This window comes from Physella acuta, unplaced genomic scaffold (genome assembly GCF_028476545.2).
Source record: "Physella acuta isolate Inbredline_101_S28 unplaced genomic scaffold, ASM2847654v3 ptg000283l, whole genome shotgun sequence".
Taxonomy (NCBI): Eukaryota; Metazoa; Mollusca; class Gastropoda; family Physidae; genus Physella; species Physella acuta.
This window is the reverse complement of record NW_026731802.1, coordinates 903,570-927,841: the sequence shown is the minus strand read 5'-3', so window position 1 is coordinate 927,841 and position 24,272 is coordinate 903,570. Positions and strand designations below refer to the sequence as shown.

At 43.8% G+C, this 24,272-nt stretch overlaps 1 protein-coding gene across 5 annotated transcripts in view; it reads left to right on the top strand.

The window, feature by feature from the left end:
• The first annotated feature begins 1,322 nt into the window (after positions 1-1,322).
• The window catches only part of LOC131939527 (tubby-related protein 3), a 35,538-nt gene continuing 12,588 nt past the window's right edge, over positions 1,323-24,272 (top strand). Inside the window, exons 1-11 of one of the 5 annotated variants that reach the window (XM_059297880.1) lie at positions 1,323-1,423; positions 4,579-4,715; positions 5,395-5,430; positions 6,557-6,768; positions 10,704-10,847; positions 11,756-11,946; positions 15,095-15,169; positions 16,235-16,432; positions 16,979-17,091; positions 23,290-23,389; positions 23,863-23,961. In XM_059297880.1, coding sequence (XP_059153863.1) covers positions 4,678-4,715; positions 5,395-5,430; positions 6,557-6,768; positions 10,704-10,847; positions 11,756-11,946; positions 15,095-15,169; positions 16,235-16,432; positions 16,979-17,091; positions 23,290-23,389; positions 23,863-23,961 — 1,206 coding nt within the window. In that variant the 5' untranslated portion in view covers positions 1,323-1,423; positions 4,579-4,677. Of the gene's footprint in view, positions 1,424-4,578; positions 4,716-5,341; positions 5,431-6,556; positions 6,769-10,703; positions 10,848-11,755; positions 11,947-15,094; positions 15,185-16,231; positions 16,433-16,978; positions 17,092-23,289; positions 23,390-23,862; positions 23,962-24,272 lie in introns of those variants that run through there. The other 4 variants (XM_059297879.1, XM_059297878.1, XM_059297877.1 and 1 more) reach the window with 4 other exon arrangements.

Sequence of the window (24,272 nt, the reverse complement as noted above, 5' to 3'; positions counted from 1 at the left end):
CTGTGGGTTTTTTTTTTGTCTGTCCCGTTGTCCTAGTCCAGGGGTCTCCAAACTACGGCCCGCGGGCCAGATGCGGCCCGCGAGGACATCTCATCCGGCCCGCGGCGATCTTTTTGTCCTCGGAAAAAAACGTTTGTTGGGTATGGCTGAGGAACTTTGCCCAGAAAAATCAAAGACATGCCTGGAACTAACTGGCCCCCGAACTGAAATTTGATAGTTAATGCGGCCCTCGGACTGAAAAGTTTGGAGACCCCTGTCCTAGTCCGTTCGTGCGCCACGAGGTTTTTTTTTTTAAATTTTAAAAATCATTTCCTGCATTCCTCTCCCTGTGCCTTCCCATCTTTTCTTCTTCCTCTTTTTGTTTGCACATAGACTTAAAGCTTTTTAAAAACGTGTTGCTTATTTTACACTATTAATTAAAATTTTAATCGCAATGCAGAAATCAGTCTTGTCGAAGTGCTCGAAATTTTTCTCGCCAGTTTCGAGCCACTACGAAATACAATTGACAAAAGCACGAGTGAGGGATACAGGTAAGTTGGATAAAAGCTTGGGAAAACATCAAAATCTCGACTTTTCAACGAAACAGTTGTTTTGGTAACGATCTCTAAATTGTGTACCCCCCCCCTAATTGTATTGGAATGTTTATATATTTAATATTTATATATTTAATATTTATACATTTAATATTTATATATTTAAAGATCCAGAAAAGACAATGCCACTCCCCAGCACTCAAAAATCGAAAAAAAAATTATGCTTCCTTTAAGTTAAGCTACCATCCTGATATGAATACAATTAATACAAATAAATACGTAAAAATAAATAATTAATACAAATAAATACGTAAAAATAAATAAATAGATTAACAAATGTACACAAACACCCACACACACACACACACACACACACATATATATATATATATATATATATATATATATATATATATATATATATATATATATATATATATATATATATATATATATAGGCCTATATATATATATATAGGCCTATATATATATATATATATATATATATATAGGCCTATATATATATATATAGGCCTATATATATATATATATATATATATATATATATAGGCCTATATATATATAGGTATATGTAACGTTTAAATTAATTAATAATAAAAATAATAAATAATATCTGTGAACTAATATATTTATATTTTTTCATGTACTATCTTGCGCAATTTTAACTTACAGGAATATTAAATTATCATATTTCGTATTCCATTTAAATACGCATTGGAGATAGTTTTGAATCATGACAACAGTAAACAATTTTACAAAGGGAGGGCATTCATTCTCCCGGAACTACGTCATGAAATAACGCAAAGTATTAATATCACCTATGGAATCGATCGGATTCCTCTGCTTGCGGCACAACTTACGTTTTTACGGTCAGTGTACTTAATAATAAAATCTGTAAACATATAGATCTAGATACCTGTTAATAATAAAGTTTTAACATTTTCCACAAATTTAGATGTAGGCCTATCAACTTTTATAATGATCGTCCGTCATTCTGTGTGTGTGGCTAGTGTGGATCCTAGATTTCTAAATTTAACTAAATTAGTAAATTTACTAAAAATTTAACTAAATTAAATAAAAAATTAAAATGTAGATAAAAGAAGAGCCGGACAGGGTTTAAAAACTAAGATTGATCATTAATCTAGATCTAGATCTATCTCCAGAAGGTTATAATATGTCAGAATTTGTCAAAATCACAATTTAGATTTTTGAATGATTAGGCCTACTAAATTACTATGCACCCTTGGGCCTTATTATATATATTCCGTATATGATAAAGTATGTGTAAAACTGTAAAATCTTTCAAAATATATTATTTTATTATTAGATCTCAATCCCTCTTCAGTCCCCACTACCAGTTTACAAACTCATTTCAGAACAAAGGGAAGCTACATTGTTTTTTATAACATGCATTTAACAAATGTATTAATTATCTAAACTAGTATAGCTTGCTAACCAGGAGGCAAGGCCGGTTGCTAACTATAAAATGGGGTCCACACCGGATGTATGACTTCCGATGATTTTTCTTAGATCCAGTGACCTTCATAGAGTTATTGTTTAAAATGTTTACCACGAGCAAAATGGCGGGGTTTTCACATTATAAAAACAAACTATGGGTGGCAGGGCTAAATATGTCAGAAAAGCATTTTAAAATTTGGTTTGGAGAACAGAGGCTAAATTCAAAAGTTGGTTTCATTAAAATTAATAAAATATCAACATGTAGGCCTAGGTAAAAAAAAATGAGCCAGTAAGTAAAGCATTATAAGTTTTATCAGTCTATGAAAAAAGAAATCAAATATTGAGAGCCTTTTTTTATAGGACCAACTCTCATATCACAACCAATTTATTCTTATTTTCTTAAAACCACGTGCCCTTATCTGGTTCATCACTAGTCAGGAACTCTGTTGCATAGCCAATTATAAAGTGAACAGAGTCGTTGTAAGAGTGATATAACATGGTTGTTATGGAAGGGTGACGTTTTGTAATTTAGTTTAAAACAAATTAAAAACTTCAAAAATTAGTGTCTAATGGATTAAATAAGGATGTCTATTATTCAGTGGTCATGTTAAAATTGAAAATTGAGTAAATTTTAGATTTAGCAAGAAAATCTAATCTAAACATTAATCAATTTAACATTTACAAACAGTAATGCACTCAGAAATGGACAAAATTTCAGATAAATATAACAATACTGGCACAACAAGATAATCTTGAGGTTTCTTGCTATTACGTGAGTCTGAGTACTAATCTTGGGCATGGAGATTTCATGATCTGGTTTGAAAAGTTGGGGAGGTGTCAGACGGAATCCCTGGAGGACGTATTTAGTTGCATCAAGATGGAATGAGTTCATTATTCAACACCAAAACTTCCTCCATACTCTGTATACAAGAGAGTAAAAACTCTCAGGCTTAATTAGAACCAAAAGGGGCACATATTTTACTGGCATAGCTCATAAGATCATCAATTTCTTGATATTCTAACACTAAATTTTTTCCAGACTTGGAGTGATGTCATTTATCCCCCCTCAAACACAAAGGGTACCAGCAGCTTTAATTGTTGATTATTATCATAGCACCATCTAACATTATGAAACAGGCTACTAATTGGCTAATGATTATTGCTAATTCATTAAATTGACTACTAGATCTACTCTCTAGAGTCTACATAAAATTATTTAAACTGTCTTATTAAATCTTGGCCTAGCCTATACCATTGCGAAGTGTATTGTTTATAAGATAAAAAATTGATATAAAAAACAGAACTTACAGAAGGTTGATGTTTGTTATGGCTTCCTTTTTTTTTTTAATAAAATAATCCAGGATGTGACTTTTTGGATTTCTCAAATGGAAATCCAATCTTTCCATTTGAACTGCTATTTCCTTCACTCATTTACTCCTATCTTTCCATTTGAGCTGCTATTTCCTTCACTCATTTACTCCTATCTTTCCATTTGAACTGCTATTTCCTTCACTCAGTTACTCCTATCTTTCCATTTGAACTGCTATTTCCTTCACTCAGTTACTCCTATCTTTCCATTTGAGCTGCTATTTCCTTCACTCATTTACTCCTTCACTTATTTACTCCTATTTTACGCTTATTTTCAATTTTTGCATACCTTTTATGAAGTTTAAAAAAAAAAAAAAAAATTAAAATTGGAAATGACCTCTTTAGAAACAGCTGACATTCCACAGTATTCCACACATTCTTATTCAAATCGTCCTGCTATTCAAATTGTCCTGCTGCTACTAGATCTATTGTTAATTTTTTTCAAACATTTGATGGGAAACGCACATTTCTTTTGGATGATTAGGTATGACGGTACTAGTTTAAGGTTAAATCTAGATCAAGATTCCTAATTTTAACAGATTTACACATTTTTAGAATTCACAAATTTTTTTGTCTTAATTTTTCGATATTTTCAATATTTTCCCCCCAAAAATATGGAAAAAGTTATCCAAAATGTGTCAGTTCTTGAAAAGAAAATCCCCCCAAGCCTAGTTTCTGTTAACTTTGCATGCTGTTAGTGTAACTATTGCCTAATTTATCTACCAGTATTTTAAAGCGGCTTCTGTTTTTTAAAGCCATCCCATCTACCTTTTACCTCAGCCTTCCATTTTATTTCGCACTTCAAATTTTGAAATCCTAGCAAAAGGTGACTGGACTAGATGCCCCAGCAAGTAGCAAGAGTTGCTTATGTGAACTCACCAGGACCCTAAGGATGTGTTTGATACATTTTGTGTTGGCAAACATAAAAATGACATCACATTCAATCTCAGATAGCTATGGTCTTTCTATGACATATTCTATAGGCCTACTGATTTCAAAAGTTATGTGAACTCCCCATGACCCCTCCGCTTCTTGTTCGTGGGAGAAAAAATATTATACGGACAAATTTAGTTTAAAAGAGAAAAATATCCACACAAAAAATGCCTTTTAAAAATTTTAAACAAAATGGTGGACATTTTTCTAGCAAAGTAAGGCTGTTTGATTCCAAATACATTTTCCTCCATATTTGAAATGACAGGCTGCTTGTGAATGTGCTAACCTGCAGCTGTTTCAAGTCTCCAAAGTAAGTTGTAGGTGCCTAGAGAATTGAGCAGTCTGCCTTCTCTTCCTCACAAGTATGTATGCAGGTGTCCCCCAGGATACGCGGAGGTTGGGGTACGTCCATCGTTTGTAATTTATATCAACTGCTATGTTTAGAAATTTGTGTGTGGTGAGGTTTCTATTTAACTTTTAACTTATGTCAGATTATCAGATTAATGAGTGCCATATAGTTTTAGTATGTTGTAAACACCATAGTTTTTCATTTTCATGACATTTGCAGTGGTGCCACTTATTTTGTAGGAAACATGACATTTGCAGGGATGGAAATGTTCTTTTCACAGCATCCTAGCAGGCCTTACTAAAAGAATAGTTATAACTTGAGTATGTTCTTTTGACAGCATATTAGCAGGCCTTACTAAAAGAATAGTTATAACTGGAGTATGTTCTTTTGACAGCATCCTAGCAGGCCTTACTAAAAGAATAGTTATAACTGGAGTATGTTCTTTTGACAGCATCCTAGCAGGCCTTACTAAAAGAATAGTTATAACTTGAGTATGTTCTTTTGACAGCATCCTAGCAGGCCTTACTAAAAGAATAGTAATAACTTGAGTATGTTCTTTTGACAGCATCCTAGCAGGCCTAACTAAAAGAATAGTTATAACTGGAGTATGTTCTTTTGACAGCATCCTAGCAGGCCTTACTAAAAGAATAGTTATAACTTGAGTATGTTCTTTTCACAGCACCATTGCTTAAGTAGGATAGAAGAGTGAACTATTTTTTCTGTCTTTTGTAGCTCATCAGATGCCAACATGAGTGGACCACCTGGCAGGTGGGTCACTTGGTTTTATCTTAACACTTACTCCAGTCATCATTCCCTCACCTGCTCTTATGACCTGTTCTCATGACCTGCTCTCGTGACCTGTTCTCATGACCTGTTCTCATGACCTGTTCTCATGACCTGCTCTCATGACCTGTTCTCATGACCTGTTCTCATGACCTGCTCTCGTGACCTGTTCTCATGACCTGTTCTCATGACCTGTTCTCATGACCTGTTCTCATGACCTGCTCTCATGACCTGTTCTCATGACCTGCTCTCATGACCTGTTCTCATGACCTGTTCTCATGACCTGCTCTCATGACCTGTTCTCATGACCTGTTCTCATGACCTGTTCTCATGACCTGTTCTCATGACCTGCTCTCATGACCTGTACTCATGACCTGTTCTCATGACCTGTTCTCATGACCTGTTCTCATGACCTGTTCTTGCTAAATGTTAAAATGTTCAAATTTGATGACCTTCTACAGATGGAATCATTTCATGTCATAGACCTAACAGTTTGTCCTATAGCTATGTCATAGACCTAACAGTTTGTCCTATAGCTATGTCATAGACCTAACAGTTTGTCATGTCCTATAGCTATGTCATAGACCTAACAGTTTGTCCTATAGCTATGTCATAGACCTAACAGTTTGTCCTATAGCTATGTCATAGACCTAACAGTTTGTCATGTCCTATAGCTATGTCATAGACCTAACAGTTTGTCATGTCCTATAGCTATGTCATAGACCTAACAGTTTGTCCTATAGCTATGTCATAGACCTAACAGTTTGTCCTATAGCTATGTCATAGACCTAACAGTTTGTCTTGTCCTATAGCTATGTCATAGACCTAACAGTTTGTCCTATAGCTATGTCATAGACCTAACAGTTTGTCCTATAGCTATGTCATAGACCTAACAGTTTGTCTTGTCCTATAGCTATGTCATAGACCTAACAGTTTGTCCTATAGCTATGTCATAGACCTAACAGTTTGTCCTATAGCTATGTCATAGACCTAACAGTTTGTCCTATAGCTATGTCATAGACCTAACAGTTTGTGTTGTATTTCAATTTTCTTGTAAAATATATGAAGAGTATATTTATTTTCCTATTGTATATGTCATGATTTCTTGTAGTATACCCGATGAATACAAACACAACAAACTTGAGAACCAAAGAGCCCTCATTGAACTCAATGCTAAAAAGAAACGGCAAATGCCGCTGATGATACAACCCAATGACAATAGCAACAGGCCAAACTCTGGGCGTAAAGGGCGAGATGACAGCAGACCATTGGTCAAGGGTGATGCGGTCCGTGATGCCAGGACATCGGATAATTATAATTATGGTCAGTAGCTGCGTGTTCCTAACTTTCAAAGTTATCTTTATAAATCACACAGTTCTTTTACACCTCTTACAACCACTGGCTAAAGGTAGAGTCAGCCATTGCACCTTTACTACCACTGGCTAAAGGTAGAGTCAGCCATTGTACCTTTACTACCACTGGCTAAAGGTAGAGTCAGCCATTGCACCTTTACTACCACTGGCTAAAGGTAGAGTCAGCCATTGTACCTTTACTACCACTGGCTAAAGGTAGAGTCAGCCGTTGCACCTTTACTACCACTGGCTAAAGGTAGAGTCAGCCATTGTACCTTTACTACCACTGCCTAAAGGTAAAGTGATAAATCAAAGATAAATAAATGTAGTTTTTAATAATAAAGTTTAAAATCTTAATTTTATTAATATAAAACAGTAGAAAAAAAACGGGATAATGTTATATCAGCTTGTAAATGCACTGAAAATAAGAAAATGGTCCCCTAGCAGATGTTAACAATGTATCTGAATGTGGTCCCCTAGCAGATGTTAAGAGTGTATGTGAATGTGGTCCCCTATCAGATGTTAAGAGTGTATGTGAATGTGGTCCCCTATCAGATGTTAACAATGTATCTGAATGTGGTCCCCTAGCAGATGTTAACAGTGTATGTGAATGTGGTCCCCTAGCAGATGTTAACAGTGTATGTGAATGTGGTCCCCTAGCAGATGTTAACAGTGTATGTGAATGTGGTCCCCTTGCAGATGTTAACAGTGTATGTGAATGTGGTCCCCTAGCAGATGTTAACAGTGTATGTGAATATGGTCCCCTAGCAGATGTTAACAGTGTATGTGAATGTGGTCCCCTAGCAGATGTTAACAGTGTACGTGAATGTGGTCCCCTTGCAGATGTTAACAGTGTATGTGAATGTGGTCCCCTAGCAGATGTTAACAGTGTATGTGAATATGGTCCCCTAGCAGATGTTAACAGTGTATGTGAATGTGGTCCCCTAGCAGATGTTAACAGTGTATGTGAATGTGGTCCCCTAGCAGATGTTAACAGTGTATGTGAATGTGGTCCCCTATCAGATGTTAACAGTGTATGTGAATGTGGTCCCCTAGCAGATGTTAACAGTGTATGTGAATGTGGTCCCCTAGCAGATGTTAACAGTGTATGTGAATGTGGTCCCCTAGCAGATGTTAACAGTGTATGTGAATGTGGTCCCCTAGCAGATGTTAACAGTGTATGTGAATGTGGTCCCCTAGCAGATGTTAACAGTGTATGTGAATGTGGTCCCCTATCAGATGTTAACAGTGTATGTGAATGTGGTCCCCTAGCAGATGTTAACAGTGTATGTGAATGTGGTCCCCTATCAGATGTTAACAGTGTATGTGAATGTGGTCCCCTAGCAGATGTTAACAGTGTATGTGAATGTGGTCCCCTTGCAGATGTTAACAGTGTATGTGAATGTGGTCCCCTAGCAGATGTTAACAGTGTATGTGAATGTGGTCCCCTAGCAGATGTTAACAGTGTATGTGAATGTGGTCCAGTGTACACAGATGTTAACAGTGTATGTGAATGTGGTCCCCTATCAGATGTTAACAATGTATCTGAATGTGGTCCCCTAGCAGATGTTAACAGTGTATGTGAATGTGGTCCCCTAGCGAATGTTAACAGTGTATGTGAATGTGGTCCCCTATCAGATGTTAACAGTGTATGTGAATGTGGTCCTCTAGCAGATGTTAACAGTGTATGTGAATGTGGTCCCCTATCAGATGTTAACAGTGTATGTGAATGTGGTCCCCTAGCAGATGTTAACAGTGTATGTGAATGTGGTCCCCTATCAGATGTTAACAGTGTATGTGAATGTGGTCCCCTAGCAGATGTTAACAGTGTATGTGAATGTGGTCCCCTAGCAGATGTTAACAGTGTATGTGAATGTGGTCCCCTATCAGATGTTAACAGTGTATGTGAATGTGGTCCCCTAGCAGATGTTAACAGTGTATGTGAATGTGGTCCCCTATCAGATGTTAACAGTGTATGTGAATGTGGTCCCCTAGCAGATGTTAACAGTGTATGTGAATGTGGTCCCCTAGCAGATGTTAACAGTGTATGTGAATGTGGTCCCCTATCAGATGTTAACAGTGTATGTGAATGTGGTCCCCTAGCAGATGTTAACAGTGTATGTGAATGTGGTCCCCTAGCAGATGTTAACAGTGTATGTGAATGTGGTCCCCTATCAGATGTTAACAGTGTATGTGAATGTGGTCCCCTAGCAGATGTTAACAGTGTATGTGAATGTGGTCCCCTATCAGATGTTAACAGTGTATGTGAATGTGGTCCCCTAGCAGATGTTAACAGTGTATGTGAATGTGGTCCCCTAGCAGATGTTAACAGTGTATGTGAATGTGGTCCCCTAGCAGATGTTAACAGTGTATGTGAATGTGGTCCTCTAGCAGATGTTAACAGTGTATGTGAATGTGGTCCCCTATCAGATGTTAACAGTGTATGTGAATGTGGTCCCCTTGCAGATGTTAACAGTGTATGTGAATGTGGTCCCCTAGCAGATGTTAACAGTGTATGTGAATGTGGTCCCCTAGCAGATGTTAACAGTGTATGTGAATGTGGTCCCCTAGCAGATGTTAACAGTGTATGTGAATGTGGTCCCCTAGCAGATGTTAACAGTGTATGTGAATGTGGTCCCCTAGCAGATGTTAACAGTGTATGTGAATGTGGTCCCCTAGCAGATGTTAACAGTGTATGTGAATGTGGTCCCCTAGCAGATGTTAACAGTGTATGTGAATGTGGTCCCCTAGCAGATGTTAACAGTGTATGTGAATGTGGTCCCCTAGCAGATGTTAACAGTGTATGTGAATGTGGTCCCCTAGCAGATGTTAACAGTGTATGTGAATGTGGTCCCCTAGCAGATGTTAACAGTGTATGTGAATGTGGTCCCCTAGCAGATGTTAACAGTGTATGTGAATGTGGTCCCCTAGCAGATGTTAACAGTGTATGTGAATGTGGTCCCCTAGCAGATGTTAACAGTGTATGTGAATGTGGTCCCCTAGCAGATGTTAACAGTGTATGTGAATGTGGTCCCCTAGCAGATGTTAACAGTGTATGTGAATGTGGTCCTCTAGCAGATGTTAACAGTGTATGTGAATGTGGTCCCCTAGCAGATGTTAACAGTGTATGTGAATGTGGTCCCCTAGCGAATGTTAACAGTGTATGTGAATGTGGTCCCCTAGCAGATGTTAACAGTGTATGTGAATGTGGTCCCCTAGCAGATGTTAACAGTGTATGTGAATGTGGTCCCCTAGCAGATGTTAACAGTGTATGTGAATGTGGTCCCCTAGCAGATATTAACAGTGTATGTGAATGTGGTCCCCTAGCAGATGTTAACAGTGTATGTGAATGTGGTCCCCTAGCAGATGTTGACAGTGTTTGTGAATGTGGTCCTCTAGCAGATGTTAACAGTGTATGTGAATGTAGTCCTCTAGCAGATGTTAACAGTGTATGTGAATGTGGTCCAGTGTACACAGATGTTAACAGTGTATGTGAATGTGGTCCCCTAGCAGATGTTAACAGTGTATGTGAATATGGTCCCCTAGCAGATGTTAACAGTGTATGTGAATGTGGTCCCCTAGCAGATGTTAACAGTGTATGTGAATGTGGTCCCCTAGCAGATGTTAACAGTGTATGTGAATGTGGTCCAGTGTACACAGATGTTAACAGTGTATGTGAATGTGGTCCCCTATCAGATGTTAACAATGTATCTGAATGTGGTCCCCTAGCAGATGTTAACAGTGTATGTGAATGTGGTCCCCTAGCAGATGTTAACAGTGTATGTGAATGTGGTCCCCTATCAGATGTTAACAATGTATCTGAATGTGGTCCCCTAGCAGATGTTAACAGTGTATGTGAATGTGGTCACCTAGCAGATGTTAACAGTGTATGTGAATGTGGTCCAGTGTACACAGGTCCTGCTGCGGGCCTAGAGGTGGGCTCAGGTGAGCCGGTCCACCCTGGCAAGTACAACCTGAGAGATGTGACTGAAGACGAATCGAGAGATGTCAGTGACACAGACAGTGACGACATCCAGACAATAACAGCTGGTAAGTCCAGATATCCCTCACTTTGATTTGGTACTCTGATTGTTTAAATCTGTGCTTTGTGCTGGGGCCATCATGGGGCCATCACATCCATGTTTTGTGCTGGGGCCATCATGGGGCCATCACATCCATGTTTTGTGCTGGGGCCATCATGGGGCCATCACATCCATGTTTTGTGCTGGGGCCATCATGGGGCCATCACATCCATGTTTTGTGCTGGGGCCATCACATCCATGTTTTGTGCTGGGGCCATCATGGGGCCATCACATCCATGTTTTGTGCTGGGGCCATCACATCCATGTTTTGTGCTGGGGCCATCACATCCATGTTTTGTGCTGGGGCCATCACATCCATGTTTTGTGCTGGGGCCATCACATCCATGTTTTGTGCTGGGGCCATCACATCCATGTTTTGTGCTGGGGCCATCACATCCATGTTTTGTGCTGGGGCCATCACATCCATGTTTTGTGCTGGGGCCATCACATCCATGTTTTGTGCTGGGGCCATCACATCCATGTTTTGTGCTGGGGCCATCACATCCATGTTTTGTGCTGGGGCCATCATGGGGCCATCACATCCATGTTTTGTGCTGGGGCCATCACATCCATGTTTTGTGCTGGGGCCATCACATCCATGTTATGTGCTGGGGCCATCATGGGGCCATCACATCCATGTTTTGTGCTGGGGCCATCACATCCATGTTTTGTGCTGGGGCCATCACATCCATGTTTTGTGCTGGGGCCATCATGGGGCCATCACATCCATGTTTTGTGCTGGGGCCATCACATCCATGTTTTGTGCTGGGGCCATCACATCCATGTTATGTGCTGGGGCCATCATGGGGCCATCACATCCATGTTTTGTGCTGGGCCACCCCACCCTCAAGATGGAAGATTGATTGAACTTTGCAGACACAGATCCCGTCCCCCACCCACGACGTCCTCGTCCTGTCCAATCAGACAGCAGCAGCCCAGCCCTGATCCATGAAGATGATGTTGACAGTGAATCCATCCCCATGCCCGTGGCACCCTCACAGGGAGAGGTCAGCTCCAGCCCCCACCTCGCTCCTATCTCCACATTCCAGACACAGAACAGCTCAGAGGTAAAACTCTTGGTGTAGTGCTAGTAGTTGGTGTAGTGCTAGCAGTTGGTGTAGTGCTAGCAGTTGCTTGTTGGTGTAGTGCTAGCAGTTGCTTGTTGGTGTAGTGCTAGCAGTTGCTTGTTGGTGTAGTGCTAGCAGTTGGTGTAGTGCTAGCAGTTGGTGTAGTGCTAGCAGTTGGTGTAGTGCTAGCAGTTGGTGTAGTGCTAGCAGTTGCTTGTTGGTGTAGTGCTAGCAGTTGGTGTAGTGCTAGCAGTTGGTGTAGTGCTAGCAGTTGCTTGTTGGTGTAGTGCTAGCAGTTGGTGTAGTGCTAGCAGTTGGTGTAGTGCTAGCAGTTGCTTGTTGGTGGAGTGCTAGCAGTTGGTGTAGTGCTAGCAGTTGGTGTAGTGCTAGCAGTTGCTTGTTGGTGTAGTGCTAGCAGTTGGTGTAGTGCTAGCAGTTGGTGTAGTGCTAGCAGTTGGTGTAGTGCTAGCAGTTGCTTGTTGGTGTAGTGCTAGCAGTTGGTGTAGTGCTAGCAGTTGCTTGTTGGTGTAGTGCTAGCAGTTGGTGTAGTGCTAGCAGTTGGTGTAGTGCTAGCAGTTGGTGTAGTGCTAGCAGTTGCTTGTTGGTGTAGTGCTAGCAGTTGGTGTAGTGCTAGCAGTTGCTTGTTGGTGGAGTGCTAGCAGTTGGTGTAGTGCTAGCAGTTGCTTGTTGGTGTAGTGCTAGCAGTTGCTTGTTGGTGTAGTGCTAGCAGTTGGTGTAGTGCTAGCAGTTGCTTGTTGGTGGAGTGCTAGCAGTTGGTGTAGTGCTAGCAGTTGGTGTAGTGCTAGCAGTTGCTTGTTGGTGTAGTGCTAGCAGTTGGTGTAGTGCTAGCAGTTGCTTGTTGGTGTAGTGCTAGCAGTTGGTGTAGTGCTAGCAGTTGCTTGTTGGTGTAGTGCTAGCAGTTGGTGTAGTGCTAGCAGTTGGTGTAGTGCTAGCAGTTGCTTGTTGGTGTAGTGCTAGCAGTTGCTTGTTGGTGTAGTGCTAGCAGTTGGTGTAGTGCTAGCAGTTGCTTGTTGGTGTAGTGCTAGCAGTTGGTGTAGTGCTAGCAGTTGGTGTAGTGCTAGCAGTTGCTTGTTGGTGTAGTGCTAGCAGTTGGTGTAGTGCTAGCAGTTGCTTGTTGGTGTAGTGCTAGCAGTTGGTGTAGTGCTAGCAGTTGCTTGTTGGTGTAGTGCTAGCAGTTGCTTGTTGGTGTAGTGCTAACAGTTGGTGTTGTGCTAGCAGTTGCTTGTTGGTGGAGTGCTAGCAGTTGGTGTAGTGCTAGCAGTTGGTGTAGTGCTAGCAGTTGCTTGTTGGTGTAGTGCTAGCAGTTGGTGTAGTGCTAGCAGTTGCTTGTTGGTGTAGTGCTAGCAGTTGCTTGTTGGTGTAGTGCTAGCAGTTGGTGTAGTGCTAGCAGTTGGTGTAGTGCTAGCAGTTGGTGTAGTGCTAGAAGTTGCTTGTTGGTGTAGTGCTAGCAGTTGCTTGTTGGTGTATTGCTAGCAGTTGCTTGTTGGTGTAGTGCTAGCAGTTGTTGGTGTAGTGCTAGCAGTTGTTTGTTGGTGTAGTGCTAGCAGTTGGTGTAGTGCTAGCAGTTGGTGTAGTGCTAGCAGTTGCTTGTTGGTGTAGTGCTAGCAGTTGGTGGAGTGCTAGCAGTTGGTGTAGTGCTAGCAGTTGTTTGTTGGTGTAGTGCTAGCAGTTGCTTGTTGGTGTATTGCTAGCAGTTGCTTGTTGGTGTAGTGCTAGCAGTTGGTGTAGTGCTAGCAGTTGTTTGTTGGTGTAGTGCTAGCAGTTGGTGTAGTGCTAGCAGTTGGTGTAGTGCTAGCAGTTGGTGTAGTGCTAGCAGTTGCTTGTTGGTGTTGTGCTAGCAGTTGGTGTAGTGCTAGCAGTTGTTTGTTGGTGTAGTGCTAGCAGTTGCTTGTTGGTGTAGTGCTAGCAGTTGGTGTAGTGCTAGCAGTTGCTTGTTGGTGTAGTGCTAGCAGTTGGTGTAGTGCTAGCAGTTGGTGTAGTGCTAGCAGTTGGTGTAGTGCTAGCAGTTGCTTGTTGGTGTAGTGCTAGCAGTTGGTGTAGTGCTAGCAGTTGCTTGTTGGTGTAGTGCTAGCAGTTGGTGTAGTGCTAGCAGTTGGTGGAGTGCTAGCAGTTGGTGTAGTGCTAGCAGTTGTTTGTTGGTGTAGTGCTAGAAGTTGCTTGTTGGTGTAGTGCTAGCAGTTGCTTGTTGGTGTATTGCTAGCAGTTGTTGGTGTAGTGCTAGCAGTTGTTTGTTGGTGTAGTGCTAGCAGTTGTTTGTTGGTGTAGTGCTAGCAGTTGGTGTAGTGCTAGAAGTTGCTTGTTGGTGTAGTGCTAGCAGTTGCTTGTTGGTGTAGTGCTAGAAGTTGCTTGTTGGTGTAGTGCTAGCAGTTGCTTGTTGGTGTAGTGCTAGCAGTTGTTGGTGTAGTGCTAGCAGTTGTTTGTTGGTGTAGTGCTAGCAGTTGGTGTAGTGCTAGCAGTTGGTGTAGTGCTAGCAGTTGCTTGTTGGTGTAGTGCTAGCAGTTGGTGGAGTGCTAGCAGTTGGTGTAGTGCTAGCAGTTGTTTGTTGGTGTAGTGCTAGCAGTTGCTTGTTGGTGTATTGCTAGCAGTTGCTTGTTGGTGTAGTGCTAGCAGTTGGTGTAGTGCTAGCAGTTGTTTGTTGGTGTAGTGCTAGCAGTTGGTGTAGTGCTAGCAGTTGGTGTAGTGCTAGCAGTTGGTGTAGTGCTAGCAGTTGCTTGTTGGTGTTGTGCTAGCAGTTGGTGTAGTGCTAGCAGTTGCTTGTTGGTGTAGTGCTAGCAGTTGGTGTAGTGCTAGCAGTTGGTGTAGTGCTAGCAGTTGGTGTAGTGCTAGCAGTTGTTTGTTGGTGTAGTGCTAGCAGTTGTTTGTTGGTGTAGTGCTAGCAGTTGCTTGTTGCTGTAGTGCTAGCAGTTGGTGTAGTGCTAGCAGTTGGTGTAGTGCTAGCAGTTGGTGTAGTGCTAGCAGTTGTTTGTTGGTGTAGTGCTAGCAGTTGTTTGTTGGTGTAGTGCTAGCAGTTGCTTGTTGCTGTAGTGCTAGCAGTTGCTTGTTTAGTTAACACTCAGTTGTTGGTAGGTGAATGTTGGCCAGCCATGGCATTGGGTGAATGATTGACATATTTCCTGGTTAATTACAGAACTCAGAAAAGATTCCAAAGAAGAAAAAAAAAGCAAAAAAGACAGAAGAAACCTGTGAGGTGAAAAACTTTGAGGTGAGAAACTGTGAGGTGAGAAACTGAGGTGAGACACTGTGAGGTGAGAAACTGTGAGGTGAGAAACTGTGAGGTGAGAAACTGAGGTGAGACACTGTGAGGTGAGAAACTGTGAGGTGAGAAACTGAGGTGAGACACTGTGAGGTGAGAAACTGTGAGGTGAGAAACTGTGAGGTGAGAAACTGAGGTGAGAAATTGAGGTGAGAAACTGTGAGGTGAGAAACTGTGAGGTGAGACACTGTGAGGTGAGACACTGTGAGGTGAGAAACTGTGAGGTGAGAAACTGTGATGTGAGAAACTGTGAGGTGAGAAACTGTGAGGTGAGAAACTGTGAGGTGAAAAACTGTGAGGTGAGAAACTGTGAGGTGAGAAACTGTGAGGTGAGAAACTGTGAGGTGAGAAACTGTGAGGTGAAAAACTGTGAGGTGAGAAACTGTGAGGTGAGAAACTGTGAGGTGAGAAACTGTGAGGTGAGAAAAGTTTTTTGCAAGCTTTTATTTAACTTGTTTCCTCTGTCTGTCTTAATCCTGTTTGTCTAGATCAAAATTTTGGGCACATTTAACTGATCAATTTCTTTAAAATTTGGCAAGTGGGTCAAGACCTGATGACAATGCAATATGCCATTAAATTTGACTTGATTGGTTGCATAATTAGTTTTTTTTATTAATTTACTTAAAATTTTCTGAAATGAGTATGGCATCCTACTACTATTGCGCACTTTTATTAGCACATTAATCATGTTCATCTGGAGCACAATAGTTTTTAGTCATGAAACTCTATTGTATTAAAAAAAAAGTTAAGGACGGAAAAAGAAATGCATGAAAAACATTTTAATAACGTGCTGTCATGTAATGCACTAAAAAGGAGAAAATAAATGATTTTCTTCAAATTTATAATAACACACTACTATTCAAACTACCAAAAAATATGTCGTCAGACTTTTTTCAGAGAACGGCAATGCTAGTTTTAAAATATTTGCTAGTTGTGTTTAATTTTGTCCTGTCTCCAATAATGGATGGAATGATTGCTGCGTTGAGTACACATTTTGTTCCATGAAAGCAGCAGCAGCAAGAAGAGGAGGAGAGCGGGGGTGCCACCGCACGCTCCTACACACCAGATGCCTCGGAGCTCAACGAGTTTGTCTTGAGGCCAGCACCCCAGGGGGTCACCATGAAGTGTCGCATCACCCGTGACAAGAAGGGGGTAGACAGGAACATCTTCCCCACCTACTTCCTGCACCTGGAGCAGGATAATGGCAGAAAGGTCAGGCAGCTGCCAGATTGATCTCACACTGTCATAGCACTCACTTGGCACATCAATTGGGTTTCACTCTAGATTAGCATTCACAGGCTGCATTGTCATATTAGTCACATGTCACACTGCCATGTTAGTCACATGTCACATGGGTCACACTTTCATAATCTCATGTCACACATGTTATATAAGACACATGTTATATCAGACACATGTTATATAAGGCACATGTTATATAAGACACATGTTATATAAGGCACATGTTATATCAGACACATGTTATATAACACCCAGGTTACATAAGACCCAGGTTATATCAGACATATGTTATATAAGGCACATGTTATATCAGACACATGTTATATAACACCCAGGTTACATAAGACCCATGTTATATCAGACACATGTTATATCAGACACATGTTATATCAGACACATGTTATATCAGACACATGTTATATCAGACACATGTTATATCAGACACATGTTATATCAGACACATGTTATATCAGACCCAGGTTTGGAAAAAAAAAACACCCTCCCCATCTTCTGCAGGTTTTTATCCTAGCTGGCAGGAAAAGAAAGCGCAGTAAAACATCCAACTATCTGGTCTCAACTGATCCCACAGACCTAGCACGCAATGGGGACGCTTATTGCGGCAAACTCAGGTAAACAACTCTCTCACCCTAACTGTAGGGGACACAACTCTCTCACCCTAACTGTAGGGGACACAACTCTCTCACCCTAACTGTAGGGGACACAATTCTCTCACCCTAACTGTAGGGGACACAACTCTCTCAGCCTAATGTAGGGGACACAACTCTCTCACCCTAACTGTAGGGGACACAACTCTCTCACCCTAACTGTAGGGGACACAACTCTCTCACCCTAACTGTAGGGGACACAATTCTCTCACCCTAACTGTAGGGGACACAACTCTCTCACCCTAACTGTAGGGGACACAACTCTCTCACCCTAACTGTAGGGGACACAACTCTCTCAGCCTAACTGTAGGGGACACAACTCTCTCACCCTAACTGTAGGGGACACAACTCTCTCAGCCTAACTGTAGGGGACACAACTCTCTCACCCTAACTGTAGGGGACACAACTCTCTCACCCTAACTGTAGGGGACACAACTCTCTCACCCTAACTGTAGGGGACACAACTCTCTCACCCTAACTGTAGGGGACACAACTCTCTCACCCTAACTGTAGGGGACACAACTCTCTCACCCTAACTGTAGGGGACACAACTCTCTCACCCTAACTGTAGGGGACACAACTCTCTCACCCTAACTGTAGGGGACACAACTCTCTCAGCCTAACTGTAGGGGACACAACTCTCTCACCCTAACTGTAGGGGACACAACTCTCTCACCCTAACTGTAGGGGACACAACTCTCTCACCCTAACTGTAGGACACACAACTCTCTCACCCTAACTGTAGGGGACACAACTCTCTCAGCCTAACTGTAGGGGACACAACTCTCTCAGCCTAACTGTAGGGGACACAACTCTCTCAGCCTAACTGTAGGGGACACAACTCTCTCACCCTAACTGTAGGGGACACAACTCTCTCACCCTAACTGTAGGGGACACAACTCTCTCACCCTAACTGTAGGACACACAACTCTCTCACCCTAACTGTAGGGGACACAACTCTCTCACCCTAACTGTAGGGGACACAACTCTCTCACCCTAACTGTAGGGGACACAACTCTCTCACCCTAACTGTAGGACACACAACTCTCTCACCCTAACTGTAGGGGACACAACTCTCTCACCCTAACTGTAGGGGACACAACTCTCTTACCCTAACTGTAGGGGACACAACTCTCTCACCCTAACTGTAGGGGACACAACTCTCTCACCTCTAGGTCTAACCTGCTGGGGACACAACTCTCTCACCCTAACTGTAGGGGACACAACTCTCTCAGTCTAACTGTAGGGGACACAACTCTCTCACCCTAACTGTAGGGGACACAACTCTCTCACCTCTAGGTCTAACCTGCTGGGGACACAACTCTCTCACCCTAACTGTAGGGGACACAACTCTCTCAGTCTAACTGTAGGGGACACAACTCTCTCACCCTAGGTCTAACCTGCTGGGGACACAACTCTCTCACCCTAACTGTAGGGGACACAACTCTCTCAGCCTAACTGTAGGGGACACAACTCTCTCACCCTAGGTCTAACCTGCTGGGGACACAACTCTCTCACCCTAACTGTAGGGGACACAACTCTCTCAGCCTAACTGTAGGGGACACAACTCTCTCACCCTAACTGTAGGGGACACAACTCTCTCACCCTATCTGTAGGGGACACAACTCTCTCAGCCTAACTATAGGGGACACAACTCTCTCACCCTAACTGTAGGGGACACAACTCTCTCAGCCTAACTGTAGGGGACACAACTCTCTCACCCTAACTGTAGGACACACAACTCTCTCACCCTAACTGTAGGACACACAACTCTCTCACCCTAACTGTAGGGGACACAACTCTCTCACCCTAACTGTACGGGACACAACTCTCTCACCCTAACTGTAGGGGACACAACTCTCTCACCCAAACTGTAGGGGACACAACTCTCTCACCCTATCTGTAGGGGACACAACTCTCTCACCCTAACTGTAGGGGACACAACTCTCTCACCCTAACTGTAGGGGACACAACTCTCTCACCCTAACTGTAGGGGACACAACTCTCACCTCTAGGTCTAACCTGCTGGGGACACAACTCTCTCACCCTAACTGTAGGGGACACAACTCTCTCAGTCTAACTGTAGGGGACACAACTCTCTCAGCCTAACTGTAGGGGACACAACTCTCTCACCCTAGGTCTAACCTGCTGGGGACACAACTCTCTCACCCTAACTGTAGGACACACAACTCTCTCACCCTAACTGTAGGACACACAACTCTCTCACCCTAACTGTAGGACACACAACTCTCTCACCCTAACTGTAGGGGACACAACTCTCTCACCCTAACTGTAGGACACACAACTCTCTCACCCTAACTGTAGGGGACACAACTCTCTCACCCTAACTGTAGGGGACACAACTCTCTCACCCTAACTGTACGGGACACAACTCTCTCAGCCTAACTGTAGGGGACACAACTCTCTCACCTAGGTCTAACCTGCTGGGGACACAACTCTCTCAGCCAAACTGTAGGGGACACAACTCTCTCACCCTATCTGTAGGGGACACAACTCTCTCACCCTAACTGTAGGGGACACAACTCTCTCACCCTAACTGTAGGGGACACAACTCTCTCACCCTAACTGTAGGACACACAACTCTCTCACCCTAACTGTAGGGGACACAACTCTCTCACCCTAACTGTAGGACACACAACTCTCTCACCCTAACTGTAGGGGACACAACTCTCTCACCCCTAGGTCTAACCTGCTGGGGACACAACTCTCTCACCCTAACTGTAGGGGACACAACTCTCTCACCCTAACTGTAGGACACACAACTCTCTCACCCTAACTGTAGGACACACAACTCTCTCACCCTAACTGTAGGGGACACAACTCTCTCACCCTAACTGTAGGGGACACAACTCTCTCACCCTAACTGTAGGGGACACAACTCTCTCACCCTAACTGTAGGGGACACAACTCTCTCACCCTAACTGTAGGACACACAACTCTCTCACCCTAACTGTAGGACACACAACTCTCTCACCCTAACTGTAGGGGACACAACTCTCTCACCCTAACTGTAGGGGACACAACTCTCTCAGCCTAACTGTAGGGGACACAACTCTCTCACCCTATCTGTAGGGGACACAACTCTCTCACCCTAACTGTAGGGGACACAACTCTCTCACCCTAACTGTAGGACACACAACTCTCTCACCCTAACTGTAGGGGACACAACTCTCTCACCCTAACTGTAGGGGACACAACTCTCTCACCTAGGTCTAACCTGCTGGGGACACAACTCTCTCAGCCAAACTGTAGGGGACACAACTCTCTCACCCTAACTGTAGGGGACACAACTCTCTCACCCTAACTGTAGGGGACACAACTCTCTCACCCTAACTGTAGGGGACACAACTCTCTCAGTCTAACTGTAGGGGACACAACTCTCTCACCCTAACTGTAGGGGACACAACTCTCTCAGCCTAACTGTAGGGGACACAACTCTCTCACCCTAACTGTAGGGGACACAACTCTCTCACCCTAACTGTAGGGGACACAACTCTCTCACCCTAACTGTAGGACACACAACTCTCTCACCCTAACTGTAGGGGACACAACTCTCTCACCCTAACTGTAGGGGACACAACTCTCTCACCCTAACTGTAGGGGACACAACTCTCTCAGCCTAACTGTAGGGGACACAACTCTCTCACCCTAACTGTAGGACACACAACTCTCTCACCCTAACTGTAGGGGACACAACTCTCTCACCCTAACTGTAGGGGACACAACTCTCTCAGCCTAACTGTAGGGGACACAACTCTCTCACCCTAACTGTAGGACACACAACTCTCTCACCCCTAGGTCTAACCTGCTGGGGACACAACTCTCTCACCCTAACTGTAGGGGACACAACTCTCTCAGCCTAACTGTAGGGGACACAACTCTCTCAGCCTAACTGTAGGACACACAACTCTCTCACCCTAACTGTAGGACACACAACTCTCTCACCCTAACTGTAGGACACACAACTCTCTCACCCTAAGTGTAGGACACACAACTCTCTCACCCTAACTGTAGGACACACAACTCTCTCACCCTAACTGTAGGGGACACAACTCTCTCACCCTATCTGTAGGGGACACAACTCTCTCACCCTAACTGTAGGGGACACAACTCTCTCACCCTAACTGTAGGACACACAACTCTCTCACCCTAACTGTAGGGGACACAACTCTCTCACCTAGGTCTAACCTGCTGGGGACACAACTCTCTCACCCTAACTGTAGGGGACACAACTCTCTCAGCCTAACTGTAGGACACACAACTCTCTCACCCTAACTGTAGGACACACAACTCTCTCACCCTAACTGTAGGACACACAACTCTCTCACCCTAACTGTAGGGGACACAACTCTCTCACCTCTAGGTCTAACCTGCTGGGGACACAACTCTCTCACCCTAACTGTAGGGGACACAACTCTCTCACCCTAAGTGTAGGACACACAACTCTCTCACCCTAACTGTAGGACACACAACTCTCTCACCCTAACTGTAGGGGACACAACTCTCTCACCCTAACTGTAGGGGACACAACTCTCTCACCCTAAGTGTAGGACACACAACTCTCTCACCCTAAGTGTAGGACACACAACTCTCTCACCCTAACTGTAGGACACACAACTCTCTCACCCTAACTGTAGGGGACACAACTCTCTCACCCTAACTGTAGGGGACACAACTCTCTCACCCTAACTGTAGGGGACACAACTCTCTCACCCTAACTGTAGGACACACAACTCTCTCACCCTAACTGTAGGGGACACAACTCTCTCACCTAGGTCTAACCTGCTGGGGACACAACTCTCTCACCCTAACTGTAGGGGACACAACTCTCTCAGCCTAACTGTAGGACACACAACTCTCTCAGCCTAACTGTAGGACACACAACTCTCTCACCCTAACTGTAGGGGACACAACTCTCTCACCCTAACTGTAGGGGACACAACTCTCTCACCCTAACTGTAGGGGACACAACTCTCTCAGCCTAACTGTAGGGGACACAACTCTCTCACCCTAACTGTAGGACACACAACTCTCTCACCCTAACTGTAGGGGACACAACTCTCTCACCCTAACTGTAGGGGACACAACTCTCTCAGCCTAACTGTAGGGGACACAACTCTCTCACCCTAACTGTAGGACACACAACTCTCTCACCCTAACTGTAGGGGACACAACTCTCTCACCCTAACTGTAGGGGACACAACTCTCTCACCCTAACTGTAGGGGACACAACTCTCTCACCTTAACTGTAGGGGACACAACTCTCTCACCCTAACTGTAGGGGACACAACTCTCTCACCCCTAGGTCTAACCTGCTGGGGACACAACTCTCTCACCCTAACTGTAGGGGACACAACTCTCTCACCCTAACTGTAGGGGACACAACTCTCTCACCCTAACTGTAGGGGACACAACTCTCTCACCCTAACTGTAGGGGACACAACTCTCTCACCTCTAGGTCTAACCTGCTGGGGACACAACTCTCTCACCCTAACTGTAGGGGACACAACTCTCTCAGCCTAACTGTAGGACACACAACTCTCTCACCCTAACTGTAGGACACACAACTCTCTCACCCTAACTGTAGGGGACACAACTCTCTCACCCTAACTGTAGGACACACAACTCTCTCACCCTAACTGTAGGGGACACAACTCTCTCACCCTAACTGTAGGGGACACAACTCTCTCACCCTAACTGTAGGGGACACAACTCTCTCACCCTAACTGTAGGACACACAACTCTCTCACCCTAACTGTAGGGGACACAACTATCTCACCCTAACTGTAGGGGACACAACTCTCTCACCCTAACTGTAGGGGACACAACTCTCTCACCCCTAGGTCTAACCTGCTGGGGACACAACTCTCTCACCCTAACTGTAGGGGACACAACTCTCTCAGCCTAACTGTAGGGGACACAACTCTCTCACCCTAACTGTAGGGGACACAACTCTCTCACCCTAACTGTAGGGGACACAACTCTCTCAGCCTAACTGTAGGGGACACAACTCTCTCACCCTAACTGTAGGGGACACAACTCTCTCACCCTAACTGTAGGGGACACAACTCTCTCACCCTAACTGTAGGGGACACAACTCTCTCACCCTAACTGTAGGGGACACAACTCTCTCACTTCTAGGTCTAACCTGCTGGGGACACAGTTCACCTTGTTTGATGATGGGGACAACCCAAAGAAAGGTTCTCAAGGTGCCAGACAAGAGTTGGTTGCTGTTGCTTATGTAAGTCTGTCAAGTTTGCTTGCTGTATATCTGTCAAGTGTGCTTTCTGTGTATCTGTCAAGTTTGCTTTCTGTGTATCTGTCAAGTTTGCTTTCTGTGTATCTGTCGACTGGCTGTTTTACTGTCAAGTTTACTGGCTGTATGTCTGTCAAGTGTACTTGCTGTATGCCTGTCAAGTTTGTTTGCTGTTTGCCTGTCAAGTTTGCTTGCTGTTTGCCTGTCAAATGTACTTGCTGTTTGCCTGTCAAGTTTGTTTGCTGTTTGCCTGTCAAGTTTGCTTGCTGTTTGCCTGTCAAATGTACTTGTTGTATGCCTGTCAAGTTTGTTTGCTGTTTGCCTGTCAAGTTTGCTTGCTGTTTGCCTGTCAAATGTGCTTGCTGTTTGCCTGTCAAGTGTGCTTGCTGTATGCCTGTAGAGTGTTTGCTGTTTGCCTGTCAAGTTTACTGGTTGTAAGAAGAAGTTGTTTGCCGCAGGAAACGAATGTTCTGGGCTTCAAAGGCCCGCGCAAGATGACCATCATCATCCCAGGGATGACCAGTGAGCACCAACGTGTCAATATCAAGCCTCAGGGGGTAAGCTTCACACATCACACACTCAGGGGGTAAGCTCTGCACACAGCTTCACACATCACACACTCAGGGGGTAAGCTCTGCACACAGCTTCACACATCACACACTCAGGGGGTAAGCTCTGCACACAGCTTCACACATCACACACTCAGGGGGTAAGCACACAGCTTCACACATCACACACTCAGGGGGTAAGCTCTGCACACAGCTTCACACATCACACACTCAGGGGGTAAGCACACAGCTTCACACATCACACACTCAGGGGGTAAGCTCCGCATACAGCTTCACACATCACACACTCAGGGGGTAAG